Source organism: Aotus nancymaae, unplaced genomic scaffold (assembly GCF_030222135.1).
Source record: "Aotus nancymaae isolate 86718 unplaced genomic scaffold, 86718_ANA_hifiasm-v0.15.2.pri h1tg000010l, whole genome shotgun sequence".
NCBI lineage: Eukaryota > Metazoa > Chordata > Mammalia > Primates > Aotidae > Aotus > Aotus nancymaae.
Window position 1 is genome coordinate 62307749 of NW_026988421.1, and position 13886 is coordinate 62321634.

The following is a 13886-nucleotide window of genomic DNA, read 5'->3' on the forward strand; positions in this document are numbered from 1 at the left end:
CCTGACCCCAGCTTCATGCTGACCCCGTGACCCCACCTTGCACTTGTTGAGGTGATGCTGCTGCTCATGGGAGGGCCGGGGGAGTGTGGATGTTTGTATGGGAGGCCAGGGGGAGTGTGGATGGTTGGGAGCAGACAGACGGTCCCCACTCCTGTGGGGCAGCTTGTGCCTGGTTGAGGGCAGCTGGGGAAGTTGCCATACTCTAAGGGTGCTTACTGTCCTTGTGCTTCTGCAGAGTCAAGGGGTGGGGGGCTGGCAGGACAGCTTGCCCCCACCCCCAGTCCTGGACCATCAGTGCTGTGTGGGGCTAGTGGCCACTGAGATCCCAGAAGGGGCCCTGAGCCTCTGTCCCTCCTGTCTGTCACTCTCTGTCCATGTGGAATTCCCAGCCTTCTCTCTTCTCTGCAGCTCTGGCTCTGGGACCCCTGAGCCATGCCTCCCCCATCCCTTGACCGCCCTTAAAAGATGTCCCAGCCATCTTCCCCAGCCATTCTTTTATTCTTTAAATAGGCTTTAACCCAGTGTTCAGAGGAGAAAAATTAGAAAATACAGATATGCAAAGAAGAGAAAATACAAATCTTTTATAATCTCATCACTTGACTCATGCTAGCATCCTGGTGTCTGCCCCTCGGACTCTTCCTGATGCCTTTCGTGAGTTAAGGTGGGGGTGTGGCCTGCACTTGCTATGCAGCCCACTTTGTCCTAGGTGTCTTTCCACGTCAGCCAGTATGATATTTGTAATGGCTGTTTGGCATTCTACCCTATAAGATGTCTTATTATGTATTCAGCAAGTCCTCTGCTGTCGACTGCAGGTGGTTTCCAGTGTTGTGTGATTATAAACAACACCCCAGTCAACAAAACACCATGGTACCCCACGGTGTGTACACACCCTAAAGTATTTCCTTAGGAGGAGCCCTGCAGGAGGGACTGCTGAATCCCTGAGGATGCCCGGTGTTCTTCAAGGTGGGTGGAAGCTGTGCCTATTGAGGATATTGATATTGATTCAGATGATTTTTCTTTTTTTTTATACAGAGTCTCACTCTGTCACCTAGGCTGGAGTGCAGTGGCACGATCTCAGTTCACTGCAACCTTCACTTCCCAGGTTCAAGTGATTCTCGTGCCTCAGCCTCCTGAGTAGCTGGGATTATAGGTGCATGCCACCATGCTTGGCTAATTTTGTATTTTATTTTATTTTATTTTATTTTTAGTAGAGATGGGTTTCACCATTGTTGGCCAGGCTGGTCTCGAACTCCTGGCCTCAAGTGATCTCCCTGCCTTGGCCTCCCAAAGTGCTGGGATGATAGGTGTGAGCCACTGTGCCTGGCCACCAATTCAGATATTGATGTTGATGTTGAGTTTGGGGCCTGGTATTTTCCTGAACACTTGATCTGCTGAGAGCTCATCTAATTTGGACTTCCCTGGCCTTATTTTACGGTATTTGTGGCTATATGTCCTCCTGCATCCTGTTCCTATCCAAAGCCTTCAAATCCAAGTCTGACTTCCCTCTTTGCATCTATTTGCCCCTGGTTCTCCTCTCCCGGTGACATTTCCCACTTCTCCTAGCCTGGAAGGTCTGGACTTTGTCTATATCACCTGAAACAGTCACTTTGAACTAAGTGAACCTGACTTGCTGTGGATGCTTCACCTCTTTCTGTCTCATTTTCACTAGAGGAGTGTAAACCAAAGGGGTCGGAGGCCGCATCTTTATGTCTGTCTACATCCGTGACTCACCCAGAACGTTGATAAAGGGCTGGGCATGGAGCAGGCACTCAGTGAGCATGTGATCTGGGCCCCAGGGTGTAGGTGGCAAGTGAGCTGCCTCTCTCTGTATAGTAGAGGGCAAGAGGTGGGTCAGGTTTCCTGCTGTGGCTTTTCCTGTCCCCTCCTTCACTGCACACCCTCTTATCTCACAGGTCTGGGGTCCTGAGGCTGCCGGCAGACTATGGGTACAACGGCCAGCACAGCCCAGCAGACGGTCTCGGCAGGCAACCCCTTTGAGGGCCTCCAGGGCAGTGGCACGATGGATGGTCGGCACTCCATCAGCGTCCACTCCTTCCAGACCACAAGCTTGCATAACAGCAAGGCCAAGTCCATCATCCCCAACAAGGTGGCCCCTGTTGTGATCACGTGAGTGGCAGGGGCAGTGTGCCCATGTCCCTGGGAGATATGGTGGGCAGGGGCACCTGCTTGGGGGTGCAGTGGCATACAGCACTTAATGCTTGCAGACTGCATTCGGTTTCATAGATGATGACACTGAGGCCCAGGGAGATGAAGCAGTTCATCGGGAGTCACACTGCATGCAGCTGGCAGAGCTGCGTCTCTGTCGTCAGTCTCTGAGCCCACGCTACTCACCATGTCCACAGTGTGAGGGAATGTGGAGGAGGAGGCGTCGATGCAGGACCCCCTTTGAAAATAATTTTTGGCTTAACCTTTCAAAAGATGTTTATGTATCTTATGCATGAAATTGAGATTTCTTTTTCACCGACAGTAATTATGGCTTAAAACTGAGGCTAACACCAGGCTGTGGAAGAGTCTTGGGCTGAAGGAGCTGGAAGCTGCTAGTCAGCTATCCTAATGATGCCCATTAGGGCTTGTTCTGGCAGCGTGTTCTGAGATCTGGACACACTGCTTGCGTCAGAGGAAGAGGGTCAGGAGGGGGCCCTGAAACCCTGTTTGCCCTGTGGGGCTTGGAGGAAGGGGTGGGTACTAGAGAGCCGTGCTAGGGAGGACAGGAAGACGGTGGGGAGATCGGATCCATCTCCTGGTGCGTTGGGAAGCCTCATACTTCCCACACCTCTGCCCACTGTGCTCCCCTCCTCTGGGTCTTCCAGGATGCAGGAAGCAGGAGATGACTAGCTAGGAATTAAATGTGTTCCACAGATCAAAGTTTGGCAAAGACTTGGCAGATGGGGTCTTCTGGGTAAGGAAACCCAAGGGGTGGGAATGATGAACCCTGCCTGCCAGCTCTGGGGCCTGCCAGGAAAACTGTCATCATAATCAATTCTTGGGCTTCTGATAAGGGGAGGAAAGAGATGTCATATAAAAGAGACTTGATATGTAGTCTCTGTACTGACAGATGACAAAGGTGGGTTTGGGCCCTGAAGGTAGCACTGGAGACTTGTGCCCCGGGCCTGGCTCTGCCCCTGCTTTGTTCTGTGACCTTGCGCAAGTCCCTTTCCCTCTCTGGACCTCAGTTTCCTTATCAACATAAGCAGAGATGACATTCAAAATATTTAACCAAGTGGTGTGGTCTCAGAACAATTGCTGACCAGCTGTAAAATCCCCATACACGGCCCTGCACTAAGGGCCTGTAGCCAGCCATGAGCGCAGCACTTCTTGGGGTATAGAATGTTTGAAGTGGAAGGGACCTTTAGAGATCATCCAATAGAGGGGTCAGCAAACTACATCCTTCAGGCCTAGTGTGGCCTGTTTTTTCAAATAAAGTTTTACTGGAACATTGACACTTCCTTTCACTTACATAGTATCTCTGGATGCTTAGGGCCTCAATGGCAGAATTGAGTAGTTGCAACAGGTGCTGTGTGGCCCACAAAGCCTCATATATTTACTGTGTGGTTCTTTCCAGAAAAGAAATAGCGACCACTGATCTAATGCATTTTAGCTCAGATGTGAAAACTGGGTTTCAGGGAGGTGGAGAGAGTTGCTCCCCATGGGTCACATGTTAACATGGAGGCAGAGCTGGCTCCTCTTCTAGTGCTCCTCTGCCCCACCCATTCCACCCCCTGCCTTTCTGAAAGGCACCTCTTTTGTCAAGAGGACCTAACATCAGATCATGAACTCTGGGAGGCCCTGCCATATTCATTGTTATCATCGGCACCGGAGTTATTGTGTCTTGAGGGCACAGTAGCTTGAGTGTTTGGACTTGTACCTGGTTTGGCATCTACAGAAATCTTGATTTTTATCTGTGGGTTTTAGCCCTGTGTGGAGCTAGAACTACAATTATATTAATAAATCCTTACTGTGCCCCAGGCACTGGGCTAAGCACTTACAATCATTAGCACGTTTAACTCCCAGGACAGTTTTGGGGGTAGGAATTCCTGGAAACAGCTCCTTATCCAAAGCCACAGAGTTACCAAGTGGTGGAGTTGGGCTTCATGCCCCAAAGCCTGTGTTCTAAACCACCTAGCTGTGTGTGGAGTTGGTGGTGTGGGGATTGTCCCTCTGGCACAATCTGATGGAGGGACCATCCAGTGATGGTGTCTTCTTCAGGGTACAGGCTAGGCCACTGTCCCAAAGTAACCCAGATAGGATGCCTTCCTCAGGACAGAAGCTCATCTCACATCCAAGTCCAGGAGGGCGTCCAGGCTGGGATGGCTGCTGCATGATCACCCAGGCCCCTTCTCCCTCATTGCTCCAATATCATCAACATGTGGCTTCCATCTTATGATCTGAGATGTTCTACCTCTGCCATCACTTATGGATTTTAGCCAGAAAGAAGGAGAGAAGACAAAACAGAAGGCATCTCTTCTCTTTGGGAATGGCCTGGAATTTGTACATGCCTATCACATTTCCTCACATCTCATTGGCCAGAACTTAATCACATGACCACAATGAGTTGCAAGGGAGGCTGGGAAATGTAGTCTTCAACTGGGTGGCTCAGTCCTCAGTCACAGCCCTGGGTAGGGCTCTCTTGAGGAAGAAGGGAAGAGTGGATATTGAGGGACAATGGGCAGTCTCTGCCACAAATCACAGTCACAGGGGCTTCCCTGCTGTGGGCTCTGTGAGCGTGGAACAGACCTTGACCATGGAGGTTGCTTGACTCAGTTTCTATTCTGCCCCCCACAGGTACAACTGTAAGGAGGAGTTCCAGATCCATGATGAGCTGCTCAAGCCTCATTACACGCTGGGCCGGCTCTCGGACACCACCCCTGAGCACTACCTGGTGCAGGTGAGCTCAGGCCTTGCCCTGCCAGCCTGCCTGCCACATCCTGTCCCCGTTCTTATGGGTTCCTGCCCTCTCCTCCCTCTGGCTCTTCCCTACTTTCCCCATCTATCTGCCCATCTTCAGAACTGGCAGTGCCCTAGGACGGGGCTAGCACTGTGGTCCTCTTGTTGATTCCTGGTGCCCCAGCTGTGCCTTCCTACTCAACCCCCTTCCCCATGTGCTCCCTCCAGAGGTGCTCCTACCCTAGAGCCAGCTTGGCCCTAGAGAACCTCTCCCTGCTCTTTCCTCCAGGCTTGGCTCAGACGTCACCTCCCACGTGAAGCCCTCTCTGATGCCCCCTCTAAAGGAGTTGTCTTTCCTTTCCCTGCACTTTATGACACCCTTCCCCAGATCACAGAGAGTTATATGTTTTGTCTATTTCTTTCCATGAACTTCAGGCAGGTTGAGGGCAGGACCATGTTCTTCCTGCCCCTATTTCCCACCTCCCTGCCCCTTGGAGCCCGGGACAGAGCCCTGTCTGCAGAAGACACCCCTGAGCCATCTGAGTGACCCCCCTGTGGCTCTCCCCTGCCAGGGCCGCTACTTCCTGGTGCGGGATGTCACTGAGAAGATGGATGTGCTGGGCACCGCGGGAAGCTGTGGGGCCCCTAACTTCCGACAGGTGCAGGGTGGGCTCACTGTGTTCGGCATGGGACAGCCCAGCCTCTCAGGGTTCAGACGGGTTCTCCAGAAGCTCCAGAAGGACGGACATAGGGTAAGCATGCCACTTCCCAAAGTAGAAGCCAGGCCCCCAAAGCCAGGGAGAGGGGCACCTTGGAGAGGCAGCTTTAGAGGTGCTGGAGGGGCCTGCTGCATGCTGGGGAGGTGGGGTGGTGGCCTGGACCAGGCCCTCCTGCCAGGATGGTCACTGCGGTTGGCCTGCTTGGGAAATTCTGGAGAATGTTGATTGCACGTCCTGAGTGGACAGTGGGGCACAAGATCAGAAGCCTTCATAGACCCTACTTGGGAGCCTCAGGGGAAGCAAGGGGTGTAACTGGGTAACAGGAGGAGCCAGCTCATAATATGACAGCTTGCTGAATGGTGGTCACAGCTAACACTTAAGTCCTGACATTAGCCCTGTGATGGAGTGGCAGTTTGTCTCCCATTTTACAGAAGAGGAGAAACAGGCCCAGAGAGGCTAAGTGACTTGCTCAAGGTCACACAGCTCATGAGTGGTACTCCAACACCCAAACCCAGGCAGCTGAACTCCCAAGTGCCTGCTCTCAAGGACTGTTCTTACCTGCTGGGTGTCAAGGCAGGATCTTGCATGTCTCTAGGACACAGGCTAAGGGTCTGCTGCGATTGTAGGTTTCTTGGGTGCAGCCACATCTGAATGGACCCTGGGATTAAGGTGGAAAGGCTTTGAGTGTCACAGAATGGGGTGGGGGTGTGGGCTGTGCACAGGTCCCGTCTTCCCATCTTGATGATAAATTCCTCGAGGGCACCATCTGCCCACACATTTCCCTCTGCCTGTATGGTGCTCAGTGAGTGAATGATTGCATGGTCATGGGGCATTCATTTCTTCAGCTGATGTTCATCGAGCACCTGATTTATCCAGGACACCGTGCTAGGACTTGTGAGTACCTGAAAATGAGCAGGACATAATTTTGCCTATGAGGAACTTGTGGTCCATCAAGGGGAAAAAGATGCATTCATTGATAATACAAAGCAGGAATTAATGCTAGGAGGTTCAGATAAAGGACTCTTGGCCCTGACAGGAGGGTGGGGTCATGCTGACCGGGAGGGTCACGAGGAGGTGGCATTTGGACTGAGCTTTTCTTCTTGGGTAGGATTCAGGTTGCAGAGATGGCGTGGGGTGCAGGGCCCTTGAAGAGGAAGGAACAGCTTGGGCAGAGGCCCTGAGGTGGGGCAGAGGTGCAGGTGTCTGTGTGGGATCGTGGTGATGGCTTTTTTCCCCCTTGGGCTCCTGGCAGGAGTGCATCATCTTCTGTGTGCGGGAGGAACCTGTGCTATTCCTGCGTGCAGATGAGGACTTTGTGTCCTACACACCTCGAGACAAGCAGAACCTTCATGAGAACCTCCATGGCCTTGGACCCGGGGTCCGAGCGGAGAGCCTGGAGCTGGCCATCCGGAAAGAGGTGAGGACCAGTGCGGTGTGTATGCGACCTCAACCCACAGCCCCGCTTTGCAGATGCTGTTTCTGGGGCCAGGCCACCTGCTTTTACTGGCCCAAGCTCCCTCACCGTTGTGCCCTGCTTGGGTGAGTGGCTGGCTGCAAGCCTGGCTCATGGGCACCCAGAGGAAGGACTTTCTATTCCAGCTCTCTTTGCCTCTGCCCCTTTCCCACCCTGCTTTTCTCCTTGATGCTCAACATCCTTATTTAGAAAGGGGTCTGCTGGCTCACGCCTATAATTCCAACACTTTAGGAGGCTGAGGTGGGTGGGTCACCTGAGGTCAGGAGTTCAAGACCAGCCTGGCCAACATGGTGAAACCCTGTCTCTACTAAAAATACAAAAAATTAGCTGAGTGTGGTGGCGCACGCCTGTAGTCCCAGCTACTCAGGAGGCCGAGGCAGGAGAATTGCTTGAACCTAGAAGGTGGAGGTTGCAGTGAGCTGAGATCACACCACTGCACTCCAGCCTGGGAAGCAGAGTGAAACTCTGTTTAAAAAAAAGAAAAAGGAAAGGGGTCTGGTGGAGTGGAAAGAGTGCTAGACTAGAAGGGCCAAGACCGCAGTTCAGCTCTTCAAGAACCACAAAGCTCTGAGTCAGTTCCCTTGGTGGGTCTGTGGGCCTATTTCAGGATCCTCTGTCCTCCTCCTTTTCCATAATACGGAGGCTTGTGGAGGCCTCTGAGGCAGCTGATACACCACGGAGGTCTGTGAATAGAGTGTGGGGTCCCGGTGCCCCCAGAAACTTCCACGGCAGGAACCAAGGCTGTGCTGGCACCTGGCTCTCTCCCTCTCCCACCCCCTCCAGGCCTCCTACGTGCTCTGCTTCCCTCAACTCCAGCTCCCAGCCAACTATGCCTCCCCCATTCTGGCACGGATGGCTTCAGAATTCCTGCACCCACTGGGCAGAACCCTCCTACCTTGCCCCTGTGTGGGCATCCTAATTCCTTCAGGACTCCCAGGAAGGGCATAGAGAGCACCTCTGGCCATGTAGTTCCCTCATGGAGGGCAGAAGCCTGCTTGTGGCTTCTGCATAGCCTGGTCACTCCAGAGCTCAGCCAGGACACTCAGGGAGGGACCTGAAGTTCAGCCCATGCCTTCTGACCCCCCACACCTCCTTCTAGATCCATGACTTTGCCCAGCTGAGTGAGAACACATACCATGTGTACCACAACACCGAGGACCCAAGGGGAGAGCCCCACGCCGTGGCCATCCGTGGCGAGGACGACGTTCATGTGACGGAGGAGGTGTACAAGCGGCCCCTCTTCCTGCAGCCCACCTACAGGTACCATGGGGCCACCCCAGCCCTGGCCCCATATGATGGCCATGGGTGCTCCAGGTCCTGCTCGTGGCCTCAGTTTCACTATCTGCAGGTTGGGCGGAGTCCCCCACACCCATGTCTCCCACAGTGGGGGCCATTTCCGAACAGCGCCCAGGAATGGGGATGAGGGGGATTCCCAGAGTGGGCGCCTGTCTGATGGGCTGCTCTCCCTCACCTGGCAGGTACCACCGCCTGCCCCTGCCCGAGCAAGGGGCTCCCCTGGAGGCCCAGTTGGATGCCTTTGTCAGTGTTCTCCGGGTAAGTGGGGCACGGGCGGGCATGGGGCAGGAGTCTTGAGAGTCGCCCCCACGGAGGTGCTCAGGGCAGGCCGTCCTCAGGAGGGCCTCGTTCTGTGTTGTGTGTGAGCATGTCAGGGTGGACGTGTGGTGGTGTCTGTCTCTGTGTGTATGTCTGTGTATGTCAGTGTCCTGTGTGTCTCTAGGGAGTGTGTGTACAAGTCTGTGTGTCTCTCTGTGTATCTGTGTGTGTGTGTCTGTGTATCTGTATGTAGGTGTGTGTTTGTGCATTCTCTTATGACAGAGTCCATCACTGACCTCTGGCCTAGCTGCTGGCCATGGTCGGGCTGCCAACTTGCTGTGTGGTCCTGGAGTAATCGCTTCACCTCTCTAGACCTTAGTTCCTCATTTCTTCAGTGGAGCTAAACTACTCTTGCCCTACAGACTCTTCAGCTGACATTTCTTGAGTCCTGGCAGAGTTTCTGCCTAGCCCCTTTCAGGACTTTATCTTATTTCACCGGCATCTTGCAGGAGGTGTCAATGCTGGCCTGGTGCCGTCTGATTCGCTCTCACTTCCAGTTCTTTGAGCTCTTCTAAGGCCTGGGGAGGGAGCAGGTGGAGCTGATGAGGCTGTGGCTTTGGCAGAAGAGGCCAAGCCACCTATTGGAGCCCACTTTGCTGCAGAGCGTAGGGTGGGGTGGGCCGGTGTCATGCCTTTCCCCGTGCTCAGGCCTCAGCCCAGGGTTTCCTGGTCTCACTGGGGCCTGATCATCATGGTCTTTCCCAGGAGACCCCCAGCCTGCTGCGGCTCTGCGATGTCCATGGGCCTCCCCCAGCCCTCGTCTTCAGCTGCCAGACGGGCGTGGGCAGGACCAACCTGGGCATGGTCCTGGGCACACTCATCCTGCTTCACCACAGTGGGACTACCTCACAGCCAGAGTGAGTGGCCAGGGGCCCAGCGTCCTGAAGGGCTGTGGGGCTGAGGAAGGGAGAGGCTGCCCCACAGTGTGGGGTCATGTCTAGGAGCCCACAGCCAAAGCTGGAAATTTGGCATTGGGGTTCATTTCCTAGTTTGCCACAAGACTTTCTGTGAGACCTGGAGAAAGTCACCTGACCTTTCTGGGCCTCAGTTTCCCTAATTGAGGAAATGTCCCCTGCTTCCCACAACGTGATTCAGAAGGAGCCTATAGTCTGGTGTCCCCAGTGGCCATATGAGTGGAGATGGCAGGCAGGTGGCCATGTGAGACCTTTGGAAGAGCCCTGCTGATGTACTGACCCCTGTCTGGACAGGGCTGCCCCCATGCAGGCCAAGCCCCTGCCCTTGGGGCAATTCCAGGTGATCCAGAGCTTTCTCCGCATGGTGCCCCAGGGAAGAGGGATGGTGGAGGAGGTGAGTGACGTATGGCAAGGGGGTGCGGTATGGGTGTTGGAGGGGATGGTCACTCCTCTCACTGGTTGGGACTCTCTTCCTCCCCGTTACCCTCCCCCACCTCTCTGCCAATCTTTGTCTTTCCCTCTCTTTTCTCTGCTCTCCTGCCATTCTTCCTTGACCCTGCTCCCCTCCCCGCCACCTCCCTCTTCCTTTCCCTGGTCCCTGGCACCAGGTGGACAGAGCCATCACTGCCTGTGCAGAATTGCATGACCTGAAAGAAGTGGTCTTGGAAAACCAGAAGAAGTTAGAAGGTATCAGACTGGAGCGCCCAGCCCAGGTGAGGCACTGAAGGACGTGTGAGCACCCCTGCTTCTCTGTGAGCCCTGCAGCCTGGTTTCATGAGGCATGTTGACTGGTTTCTTTCAGACTGACTTTTTCTGGCTGCTGCTTCTCCCGTGAAAAGAGCAGTTTTCAGAGGAAAGGGAGATAGGGGCGCTGGGCCCGCAGGAAGGACAAGGAAGAGGGGAAGTTTACTTTCCCTGACCAGATCCCTTCAGCTGCAGAATAAACAGGATGGAGGAAGGGGCTGCTGGCTAGGACTGCATACTCAGATACTCCCCAGGCCACTCATGGCCTCCCACTAGTAAAACTCTTGGTGTTTCTTTGGGAAGACTGGGTTTTGATCCAGCTGGCTGCTTCTGGAAGACCTATGGGCCCTAGGCTGTCTCAGCAGACCCTGTCCCCATGCCCTGGGAAAGGAGGTGGGCTTGATAGTGTTTGCATCATACAGCGCATGGAAAGATCTACAGCCACAGAGGCGGCTTCTTTTTCTTCTTCTTTCTTCTCCTCCTCCCTCCTCCTCCCTCCTCCTTCTCATCCTTCTCCCTCCTCTTCCTTCTCCTCTTCCTCCTTTCTCTTCCTCATTCTCCTCTTCCTTCTTTTTCTTCTTCCTTCCTCCTCCCCCTTCTTCTCCTCCTCCTCCTCCTCCTTCTCCTTCAGTAGGGTCTCGCTGTGTTGCCCAGGCTGGAGTGCAGTGGTGCATTCATAGCTCACTGCAACCTCGAACTCCTAGGCTCAAGGGATTCCTCCACCTCGGCCTCCTGAGTACCTGGGACTACAGGTGCATGTCACCATACCTGCCTAATTTTTTAAAAATTATTTTTTTACAGATGGGGTCTTACTATGTTGCTCAGGCTGGTCTTCACTGCATGGCCTCAAGTAATCCTCCCATTTGGCCTTGCAAAGCACTGGGCCTTTTTCTTTTTAAAAATATTTTTAAAAGGCCAGTCGTGGCAGCTCACATCTGTAATCCCAGCAATTTGGGAGGCCAAGGCGGGTGGATCACTTGAGGTCAGGAGTTCGAGACCAACCTGGCCAACATGGTGAAATCCCATCTCCACAAAAAATACAGAAATTAGCTGGGTATGGTGGCACCCGTAGTGCCAGCTACCAGGGGCGCTGAGGCAGGAGGATCCCTTGAGCTCAGGAATTTGAGGCTGCAGTGGGCTATGATTGCACCACTGCACTCTAGGCTGAGCAACAGAGCAAGACCCTGTCTCAAAAACAAAAACCCCAAAAGCAAAAAAACAAAAAACAAAAAACCCCCAAAACCCCCATACAGTACTTAGAGCCTGATACAGAGTCCCTGGAATGTCACCCCTGCTGTGATTTACTCAACAGTCCCTCTCTTCTTGGACAGTTGAGTCACTTCCAGTTCCCCACCGGGGTAAATACTTCTTTGTCGAGCAGCTTCATGAAAATGAAGGCTGTTGTGTGTTTAGGATTCTTTCTCCCCTTAGTCTAGATTAGGCGTCAGCAAACTACCTCTCTTAGGCCAAATCCAGCCTGCCCCGTTTTTGTAAATGTGTTACTGGAACACAGTCTTGCCATCCTCTTCTGTGCTGGCTGCTCTTATGCTAGGATGGTGGAGTTCAGTAGCTGCAGCAGGGACCCTGAAGCCTGAAAGTCTAGAAATTTTACTGTCTGGCCCTTTATGGAAAAAGTTTGCTGACCTCTGGTGGAGATTCCCAAAGCTGGGATTAAATTTCACCAAAAGGCGTGACTGTTCTTTAGGGCCTCTAGGTACTGACCCAGTAGGAGCACCTGGAGATCTGAGGGTTGAGAGAGGGGCCCTTGGAGTCCTCTTGGACAACTCTCCATGCAGAGGAAGGTCGGCTGGGGTCAGGAGACCTGGGAAACTAGGTCTGTTTGCCGTCAGCTGTGTGACTTTAAGGAAGTCACCTCATTTCTCTGATCCTCCATTTCCCCTATAAATTAGGAATAATTAGGATGGCCCCCCGGAGCACTGCCGTGAGGGTCTTTGTATTTGTATTTTCCTGTGGAGAGGCTCCAGTTCTTTTTTTTTTTCCATTTGTTTTTTGAGACAGGGTCTCGCTTTGTCATCCAAGCTGGAGTGCAGCAGTGAGATCGCAGCTCACTGGAGTCTCAACCTCCCAGGTGCAAGCGATTCTCCCACCTCAGCCTCATGAGTAGCTGGGACTACGGGCGTGCGCTACTGTGCCTGGCTAATTTTTGTATTTTTTGTAGAGATAGGGTTTCTCCATGTTGCCCAGCTTGTTTTGAACTCCTGGGCTGAAGTGATCTGGCTGCCTCACCCTTCCAAAGCGCTGGAACCATAGGCGTGAGCCGCCTCGCCCAGCCAGGTTCACAGCCCTGACCTGCTGGGTGTCGCTGGAGCCAAGTGAGGGAGCCCCTGCCTGTCTCGGGGCTGGGAACCTGCTTGGGGAAACCAGCCCTGCACCCAGAACCACAGTGCGTGGTGTGACCATGCACACCTCCCCCGACACCACAGATTGAGCAAGCAGCTGGGATAGGATGAGATGCTTAGAAGAACTTCCAGCCTGGCAGAACTGTGTCATGAAGGGAGGGGAAGGCTGTCTTCTGGAGAGTTCCAAGGCTTAACTCCTGCCCTTGCAGGGACGGGGACAGGGACAAGGACAAGCCTGAGGAGCCCATTGCTAACACCCTGTCCCCCCTCCTGTGCCCTCTTCTCAGGGAAGCAGCAGCCAATACAGCATCCGGCAGAGGGCACTGTGGAGCCTGGAGCGATACCTCTACCTGATCCTGTTTAACTACTACCTTCATGAGCAGGTGGGGCCTGGGAGGAGCAGACCCATGTCCCTTCCTCCTGGGCCTCTCACAGCCTCCCCACCATGGTGACTGGCTTGCTGTGGAGGGAGTTCCCCTCCAAGGAACCGGGGAGGGAAGGGAAACCAGGAGGGACCCAGATTCAGGAGTAGTCCCTGAGCAGTGGGGCAGAGAGGCCCCACCTCTCTCCCCAGGCCCTCGGCTCTGTCCCTGAGCCAGGACACCAGATGTCCGGGTCTCCTCTCACCCACTCCCTTGTCCCTGCCCCAGCCATGCTGGATATCTCTTGGGGCTTCCCCTGCCATGGTATGGGCAGGGAGGGTTCAGGATGACCCTGTGCCCCTGAGCTCCCCGTTTCTCTGCCTCGGGCTGCAGTACCTGCTGGCCTTTGCCCTCAGTTTCAGCCGCTGGCTGTGTGCCCACCCTGAGCTGTACCGCCTGCCCATGACGCTGAGCTCAGCGGGCCCTGTGGCTCCGAGGGACCTCATCGCTGAGGGCTCCCTGGTGAGTATGACTTGCAGTTGGGGAAGTGGGCGTGGCTGTGGAGTGGCCCTGGCTCCTAAACGCTGGATTCCGTGGGGTTGGGGGAAGCATTGGCCTTGCAGGAGGTGAAGAAGAGAGGCTGTGGGTATTGGGTTCCTCTTGTGAGCAGAATGGGGTCATGCTCATGCCCCAGCAAGCATCTGCAGCTCTGGATGCTGTTCTGGTACCTTCTCCTCAGTCTCAAATCCAAGAGCTCTGGGCAGGGTTCTAGGATCTTTGCCTCCAGCTTCTTG

The 13886-nt window shown here is 54.0% G+C and overlaps 1 protein-coding gene across 1 annotated transcript in view; it reads left to right on the forward strand.

Annotated features, from left to right (window-relative positions):
* The window catches only part of PALD1 (phosphatase domain containing paladin 1), a 97191-nt gene that overhangs the window by 52585 nt on the left and 30720 nt on the right, over positions 1 to 13886 (forward strand). The window contains exons 5-15 of the mRNA XM_064374245.1: positions 1914 to 2127; positions 4804 to 4906; positions 5478 to 5657; positions 6877 to 7041; positions 8198 to 8358; positions 8577 to 8652; positions 9418 to 9569; positions 9921 to 10020; positions 10235 to 10339; positions 13018 to 13113; positions 13486 to 13614. Of these exons, the coding sequence (XP_064230315.1) occupies positions 1943 to 2127; positions 4804 to 4906; positions 5478 to 5657; positions 6877 to 7041; positions 8198 to 8358; positions 8577 to 8652; positions 9418 to 9569; positions 9921 to 10020; positions 10235 to 10339; positions 13018 to 13113; positions 13486 to 13614 (1452 nt within the window). The 5' untranslated portion in view covers positions 1914 to 1942. The remainder of the gene's footprint in view (positions 1 to 1913; positions 2128 to 4803; positions 4907 to 5477; positions 5658 to 6876; positions 7042 to 8197; positions 8359 to 8576; positions 8653 to 9417; positions 9570 to 9920; positions 10021 to 10234; positions 10340 to 13017; positions 13114 to 13485; positions 13615 to 13886) is intronic.